The sequence below is a fragment of the Astatotilapia calliptera genome, chromosome 16 (assembly GCF_964374335.1).
Source record: "Astatotilapia calliptera chromosome 16, fAstCal68.1, whole genome shotgun sequence".
Taxonomy (NCBI): Eukaryota; Metazoa; Chordata; class Actinopteri; order Cichliformes; family Cichlidae; genus Astatotilapia; species Astatotilapia calliptera.
Genome location: NC_137437.1, coordinates 15,841,112 through 15,849,676, shown reverse-complemented (window position 1 = coordinate 15,849,676; position 8,565 = coordinate 15,841,112). Strand labels below are relative to the sequence as shown.

General features: G+C 40.2%; 1 protein-coding gene across 1 annotated transcript; it reads left to right on the top strand.

Annotated features, from left to right (window-relative positions):
- Nucleotides 1-5,458: 5,458 nt before the first annotated feature.
- Nucleotides 5,459-6,631, top strand: otos2 (otospiralin 2). Its single transcript, XM_026145449.2, has 3 exons — nt 5,459-5,671; nt 5,836-5,900; nt 6,020-6,631. The coding sequence occupies exons 1-3, from the start codon at nt 5,595-5,597 to the stop codon at nt 6,238-6,240; spliced, it is 363 nt and encodes a 120-aa protein (XP_026001234.1). The 5' UTR covers nt 5,459-5,594; the 3' UTR covers nt 6,241-6,631.
- Nucleotides 6,632-8,565: the final 1,934 nt, after the last annotated feature.

The following is an 8,565-nucleotide window of genomic DNA, read 5'->3' as shown; positions in this document are numbered from 1 at the left end:
AACGGGGGATCACTAAATATGTGATTAAACAATATTTCAATATTGAGGTACGGCTTATCCAGCAGAGAGCACAAATGCATTTCTCCATTTCCTGATTTATTGTTTTCTTATTCGTCTCACATGTTTCAGTTCATCAAACCAACTCTAATATTTGACAAAGCTAAGCTGAGAAGATACAAAATGCAGTTTTTAGATCATGATTTATTATTAAGGGGAAATGCTTATCCAAACTTACCTGGCGCTGTGAAAAAGTAATTGCCTCCTAAACCTTTTAACTGATTGTGCCACCCTTGGCTGAAAGCATTTTGGATAACTGGAGTCTTTCCTGTCACTGTTGAGGAATTTTGGCCCACAGAATTGTTTGAATTCAGCTATGCTGGAGGGTTTTGAAGCGTGGCCTGTATGACGTCATCCCAAAGCATCTCAATGTAAATCCAGACTTTGACCAGGCCTCTGCACAAACTTTATTTTGTGTTTTGAGCCATTCAGAAGTGGACTTGGTGGTGTGTCCTGGATCATCGTCCCATTGTAGAACCCAAGTCCAGCAACGCAGCCTCAGACCATCACACAACCACCATCATGCTTGATTGTTGGCGTGATCTTTTATTATTTGCTATGTTAGTTTTACAGCAAATGTAATGAGACTCAAACCTTCCGAAAAGTTCTGCTTTTGTATCGGCAGTCCACAAAGTATTTTCCTAAAAGTCATCAAGATGGGTTTTTTTGGCAAATGTGAGACAAGCCTTTGTGTTCCTCTTGGCCAGCAGTGGTTTTCTCCTTGAACTCTCTCATGGATGCCATTTTTACCCAGTCTCTTTCTTATTGTTGAATCATGAAATCTGTCCTTAACTGCGACATGAGAGACCTGCAGCTCCTTAGATGTTGTTTTAGGGTCTTTTGTAACCTCCTGGATGAGTCATTGATGTGCTTTTGGAGTCATTTTGATAGACCAGTCCCCCGTGGGAAGGTTCACCACTGTTCCCACTTTCCTCCATTTATAGATAATGGCTCTCACTGTGGCTCTCAAAGCCTTAGTGATGACTGTGTAATGCTTTCCAGATTAATCGGTGTCAGTGACTTTGTCAGCTTTTTCTTTAGTTTGTGGTATGTGTTGATTTTTAAGATCGTTTAGCCTCCTTCACTTTGTCAGGTTTCATTTAAGTGATATGTTGTGCCAATGAAACTGAACTCAGCTTTGTGAAAAAATGTTGTTAATCACCTCAATGACATCAATCAATTCATAATTTAACAAGGGGTAATTACTTTTTCACACAGGCGAGATGGGTATGAAAGCTGTTCTCCTTTAAGAACTGAAATCATTTAAAAATTGCGTTTTGTGTTTACTCAGGTTGTCTTTGACACAGGCACAAAAATTTAAGCGATCCAGAAGGACACAAATGCTTTTTCATAGCACTGCGTTCACACCAATCCTATCTACCCTGCCCTCCCCTTCCTCATGATCTTTGATGTCAAAGTCTATAATCTGCCTCATGCTTATCCACACCTCTCTTGATGTTGTTTTGCTTTAATTTATTTGCCAGCTCGTCTGTGGGAGTCCTTGCACTCCCCGTGTCTCACCTTAAGGTCAAACTGTACCCTTTTCAGCTTGTTCTTGTCACCAAACCTCTCCTCTTATTTATTTATTTATTTATTTATTTATTTATTTATTTATCCATCCATCCATCAGCAGATACTTGTCTGTAGGTCATTTTCTTTTAGAAAAACAGCCATCCTGGTTGTGACAGTGGTATCCTCTTAAAAACTGTCACGCACTCAATAATGTTATTTATATCACCCCCATGTGGCCTGCACAACTAAATCTGTTGTTTCAAAATAGGCCACCTGGTCGACCTCTTCAAGATGAAGCCGAAGTTTAATTTAACATTGGTAGACAAATGATCCAGTGATCTGCTTTCCCACATAGTGCTGTCAACATGCTGGGGGAGGAAACCAAAACAACACATGGCGTTTTATACTGTAAAGTAAATACACTAGAATATAGAAAGAAACCTCCATAATCATATGACACCCATGAGCAAGCACTTGGCGACAGTAGGAAGTAAAAATTTCCCTTTAACAGGAAGAAACCTCCAGCAGAACCAGGCTCAGGGTGGAATGGCTGCCCGCCATGAGCAGATGTGGAGAGTGGTGATGCATAAACACAGAGAGAGTGAAAAGAGATGAGTGAAGAAGAAACCCTCAATTCATTATGGAAAGCCTCAAAGCAGTCAGAGTATATCAGTGTAAAATAAGATTTATCAAATCGTAAAAGTGGAGAGGATGTCTGTTTAACAGAGAAAGAAGTACTCTGTTGGGATTATATGCTACTGTGAGATCTTTAAAATATGACAGGGTCTGATTATTCAAGACTTTTTATGTGAGGAGAAGGATTTTAAATTCAATTCTGGATTTAAAGGGAGCCAATGAAGAGAAGCCAGTGTGGGAGAAATGTTCTCTCTTTCTAGTCCCTGTCGGTACGCTCCCTGCAGGGGTTTGGATCAGCTGAAGGCTTCTCAGTGAAAATGCTTTAACTGGTTTTTCAACATCAATCTGAGACGGGATATTTACAGTTTTAAAGATATCGTGCATATTAATGAAGGTAATCTCATGTATGTGTTTATTATTCACAGTGAAGGAAACATCCTGGTCAAAACCAACCAAGATTTCTCACAGTGTTACTGAAGGTCAAGATAATGTCATGCAGAGTTCAATAACCTCAGTTTTGTCTGAATATATTAGTTTAAAATGAGAGATAATCAATGCATTTATCATCATAAAGACGTACAAGTAGGTTAACTTAACTGGCTGTATTATCTGGCCTCATATGTAAATATAGTTGAACAACTAAGTATCAATATCGTTCAGTTCAGTATTTAGCCCAAACAATTGTGTTAAATTAAAATATACCTCAGGCATGTATTATTAAAATTGAACTTTTTTGTGTTGACTGTTACATTCAGATTTTGTTTTACAACCTGTAGCACGTTTAAACAACAGAAGCTGACCCAAAGTGCTTTAAAGCTGGGCACATTTATATCCCAGCTCTCCAAAAACAATAAAAACCCAGTTTCAAAATACATGAAAAACTAAAATGTGTATTTTCTAATGACTCATTATTGAGGAAAGTAAAAGTCACATGATTTAGCATTAAAATGTGTTGAGAATTTGCAGTTTAACGATGATCCATTGGCTCATCAGCCCTGCACATAACTGTGATTATAAACATTCCTTTCAGTCAAATTCAGCCTATTTAAACCCCCCAAAATGTCAAAAAGTTTTCACGTAAACAGAAACCTTAAAATACAAACAAAAAGTTTTTTAAAGAGATAAGCTATGGTGTTTTGCCAGGAGAGCAAGCAGTGTGAACCAACTCAATCTGTCCAGATTCCAACAAGGAGAAAGATTTCTCTTATCAAAAACTAGAGCTCAAAATGTTTGCTTTGTTCGGATCCTGGATAAGCCCCACAGTTGTTACCACCTGGTTAAAAACTGGAAACAAAAATGCGAAGTGACACAAGGGTATGTTGGTGCGGTAAAAGTTTGCAGTTCCCATGGAGTGATAGTGTGGAGTAATGAATGCTGGGTAACACAAAAAGACAAATGAGACGGCTGTAGGAGGAAAAAAACAGGTCTTTTACACTTGTGGAAGCACAGATGTTGCAGGTAGGAAAACTGATTAATCCAGTGTTAAAAATAATAAATATAAGAAATATTTAAAAAGAGGATGCGTGATGCTGTCAGTTTCAAAATTAAGAAAAACCTGCTTGGAGTCAATTTTTACAATTCAGAAATGAAAAATGATACATAGAATCTGTTCAACACTTTTTCCTGTGTCCCCAAAGAAAAGGCTTCAGAATCATTTCTATAGACCAGGGTGTTCACAACACAACAAACAAAGTAGTGGGCAAAGATCACACCAAGAGCTGAGACTGTCAGAGGTGAGAAAGAACCCAAGGGCAACCCACAAAACACCTGTTACAGTGGATAAAAACATGCAACATGACTCATCTGTTTCTCCCCTCTGTATTTTTGTAGGGTCTTTACCATATAAAGCACCTTGAGGCGACTGTTGTTGTGATTTGGTGCTATATAAATAAAATGTAATCGAACTGAATCTGGTTGGATTCTCATTATGTTGTCATATAAAAGTTGCTGAGCAATTATATCATCCTGCAGCAGCAACTATGTCACTATTTGTGGGGAAATTTCTGTTTAAAAAATCTCTCAGATTTTGTCGTTACTTTGAATATAATTAGAATATAATTAGGTTACAAGCCGCCATCTAGCTGGCTTATTTCTGTGTAGAGTTCGCATGTTTGCCTCGTGTCTGCATGCTTCCTCTCACAGTCCAAAGACGTGCAGTTAGCGAGATTAGGGAAGCTGGAGTGATGGATGGATGGCAGCAGGTTCACAGTTTCTGTCTTTTATCACAGTTAATCGAGACAGCATCCCAATCAGATTACATGCAATTGCCAGCTCGGCTGCATTCAGCTCCTGTCGTTGATTTTGTGTCATCTTGATTCACCAAAGTCGTTTTAAAGATGCCGACTGACTTCAAGTCTTCAAACTTGTCTTTGCTTTTAAAATAATTGCTTGGAAGACAATGAGACTGCAAACTCGTTGCACGTTTTCACAATAATTTTATAATCCAACCAAGTGTGACTGCAGAAAAAAGCTTTATTAAAGGTTGCTCATAATAAACCTTCAGTTTCTAACAGAAATTTAATTAAGCTTGTGGTAATTACAATTTACTGCTCCGCTCGCTGTCATTTTTTTAAATTTAGTGGTGTTTCCGTGGTTAAACAAAGGTTAGATAAAACCATTATTCATTCAGGCTTTCATCCTTTGGGGATTAACTGAGCCTGTTTAAAAAGTAAAACTACATGCCTGAGGTACCTTTAAAGATTTAAGTCTTCAGCTGGAGCCGGGGGCAGAAAGGAGAGGTGCAGGGAAGTCAGAAAGTTTCGAGAGCTATTGTTTGTTTTGGTCTTTTCACCGGATTTGCTCTCAGTAAGTCAATAACATTCACTCATCCTCTAAAGATCACTTGAAGTTTTGTGCAGCGTCTTCTCTATCAGAGCGCTGCTCCTCTGATCCACGGCGTGGATTCAGTCATGAATGAATGAAGCAGATTTCACAGGGGAGAAGAAGACTTGAGGGTGCAAAACCTGCCAACTGACTTTATGCCCTTTGGCTCAATGCTGGTGTAGACTGTCTGAATAGCAGGTGTGAAAACCACCTGGTGTGTGTGTGTATGTCTTTTTTTAATGTGCTTTCATTCCTCTCCTCTCGCTGCTTTTCTCACTTCTTTTTGACTTGAAAGAAAATCAAGGCCACAGATGTCACACTTAACTGCTGATGGTTGTGACAGTCTGGTTATATTACAGTCATTCATTCTTTAATCGGCTCCATCAGATATTAGAACATCCTCATCCAAATCTATAATTGCTAATGTTTTCTTGACAGTCCCGTTTACACAGGAATCTTTTACCCATCTGACATTAGAGGATTTTGGCAAAGGACCATGAGAGGTAAGAAGGGAGGCAAAATGTGAAAAGCAAACATGTCCGCCTTTTTCTCACCTTTAAACCGAGATGCAGTCATCGTGCTCAGATCAGTCTGAGGAAGAAGGACAGAGGACAGGACTAAAGCTGAATTCTCTGCTGGTCAGGTAAGACAACATGGATCCACACACGACAACATTTCTCTTCTTTATAGACACGCGCAGTCGGCTGTGATGTGAATATTTCTTAAACAATATGCAATAATGCCGTGGAAATTGTACCTGCTTTTGAGATGGCATTCATGAGACGTCTTTTGTGTTTTGTCTCTCAGCATGCATGCTCCGTACGTGTCAGTGCTGCTCTTTCTTCTGCTGCTGAGCTTCCTGCCTCCTGCAGGTGTGTCTGCAGCTCGTATAATGCATTACACATCAGTGGACCTGCTATTGTGACTCGTAGATATTCTGAGATGAGAGACGAGGTGTGAAATGTGCGCTCACACTGCCGTCTGCTTTCAGAGGGGAGCGAGGCGGCTGGCAGGAGGGAGGAGAGGGAGAAGCGAAGCGTGCCGTACTGGGGCCTGTGGTCATCTGACTTTTTCGGATGGTTGGAGGAGCTGCGAGCCCAGGCGGCCGATAATGGGATGCTGGACTTGGCTCGCACCTTCTGGGCTCACTTCCCCATCAGCAGCGAGCTGGGCTATGACCGTCCCGAGCCTGAGACTGAGGCTGAGGAGTGAGATGAAGGGTACAGATGGAAAACTGAAAGATGTTAGTACAGGAAGAAGTTACCTGTATTACCTGTTTAGATGTTTACTGGAAAAAATCATCACATATGATGATAATCATTGTTATTAGAGTTTCTTACATGCTTTAAACATTGCAAAAAAACCAAAACAATGTCAATATGCATTTTATCTAAACATGTTTACAGCAGGGAGATATAATGTGGAATTATATAAGTAGATATAAACTTGGAGCATCGTACTTTAGCTTCTTTACTCTGTCTGTATTACACTGGCACATGGTCGAGGTTATCCCACCTCTTGCTCACTGACACCTGGGATACGCTGCAGTCATTAAAAATAAAGCACAAAGAGTGAAATAAATTTAGAGCAAATTGCAGCAGCACAGCTTTGTTTGTGCTTCCTTCTCTTCCCATTTGTGCCGTGGAGTAAATCACTCAAACTGTATGTAAAGTACCTGAAAACCAAATCACTCCAATAACATCACATTATCAGTCACAGGAACTATTTTAGTGCTAAATGAGCACTTTTACTTTTTGCTGGTTTGAGTATATTTTGTACGTGCTGACAGTTTAGCTCAGTAGATGCAAAAACACAGTGAGAGGTGGAGACTGCTGACTGTGCAGTTGCTTCACTCCAACAGAGCACCTCTGCGGTGTCGTGGAACAGGAGACTCACACTGTGGAAGTGTAAGGATGTGACGCTGTCATGAGATCAAAGTCTCCGAGGAAAGTTTCCAGCACCTTGCTCTGTGTTTTGAATCTGTGCCATGAAGAATCATGAAGGCAAAATGGATGCAAGTCCTGCGAAAACCTAAATATGCTCCATAATTCAGTAGCTTGCAGAACCAGCTTTAGCAACAGTAATTTGAAGTAACTATTTCCTCTGTGAGTTTATCAGTCTCTCACATTGCTGAGGAATTTTGGCCCAGTTTTCTTTAAAAGGTTCATTGAGGTTTGCAGGCATTCATTTATCCACAGCTCTGCTAAGTCCTACCGCAGCACATCAGTCATGTAGAGGTCTGTGCTTTGGCTTGGCCATTGAAACATGTTGATCCTTTTCTTTTTCTGCCATTCTTTTGTAGATTTGCTCCTGTTTCATGGTTGAGTCAATGACTGCAAGGTGCCCAGGTCCTGTGCCTGCAAAACATGTAACAATCACCACAGTAACCACCGCTGTGGTACCAAATTCAGCAGGTGGCTGCATTTGCCATACTTGTTCAATCTGTTTCTAATCGCACCGTCTGAACTTCACTCTAGCTGAGACCTGTAGAGTCTGACACGTCGCTCTCTTCTCTTCTTTAAGATCATTGCTCACGTTTTTCCTCTTTGGTGTTGTGTTCATGCACACCTGAAGGCTCACAACCAACAAACTGCCAGAACCTCTGCTTTTACAGAGGCACTCACGCTCACTGATGGTACATGAATCAAGCGCATTTGACAGGCAGCACCTGGCTGATATTTACCACTCATAATTCCCATGGAAATAGGAAGGGTTTACTTATTTTTTTCAACAGCAGATCTTCATTTTAGCTTTGTTGTTTTTTTTTAGATAAATAGTGATGTGATGTAATATGGCACGCTTTGTGGTTGATCTGAGGTTGTATCTAGAGAGAGAGAGAGAATCTTACGAATGTATATATAAAATTAAAAAATAAGGAAAAGCATTATAGCACTTTCAGAGGGTCAAAGAAAGGGAAAGCGTTCTCTGAAATAAGGTGTGTTTTGTATAAAAGGGCCTTTCAGTTTAGTCTGATATTTACTTTGGCACCTCTTTTTTTTTTTTTTCCAGTGACCGGTTTGTGTTACCTTTCAGAGACATTTTGGATGTCTGTGTCAGCCTCGGGTCATAACACACAGACTGTCAAATCAAGTGTGAGAAGGGGTGAGGAGGGAGCAAAGACAAGTGCGGAGGGCAAGAGTGAAGGACCGACAAGAGGAAATTGTGTTTCAGTCCAAAGTTCAGTGTATTTTTCAGATCTTATGATGCTCCTGCTCCTAATTTCCTTTGGCATATACAGTATGAGAGGATTACCTCTTTGACTTTATCTTTTCCCAGTTATGCTCTGATGCAGAGATGCTCATTTCAAGGTTCTGTGAGCAAATGCAAGTTTTGTGTCAAGTTTTTTTTGAAATCTTTGTGTCTGAATTGGAGTCCCTGTGCCAGTCATATCCCAAACCTTTGCTGTTCTTTAACTGGGCAGGATCAAACAGATGCCAGATGAAGGTTTCGTGGCTGTGAAGTTCTTCATTCTGTCAGAAACATAATTTCAGCCCTTCATCTTTTTCCACTTTTCTGTTTTTCCTCCCTTGTTCCAGT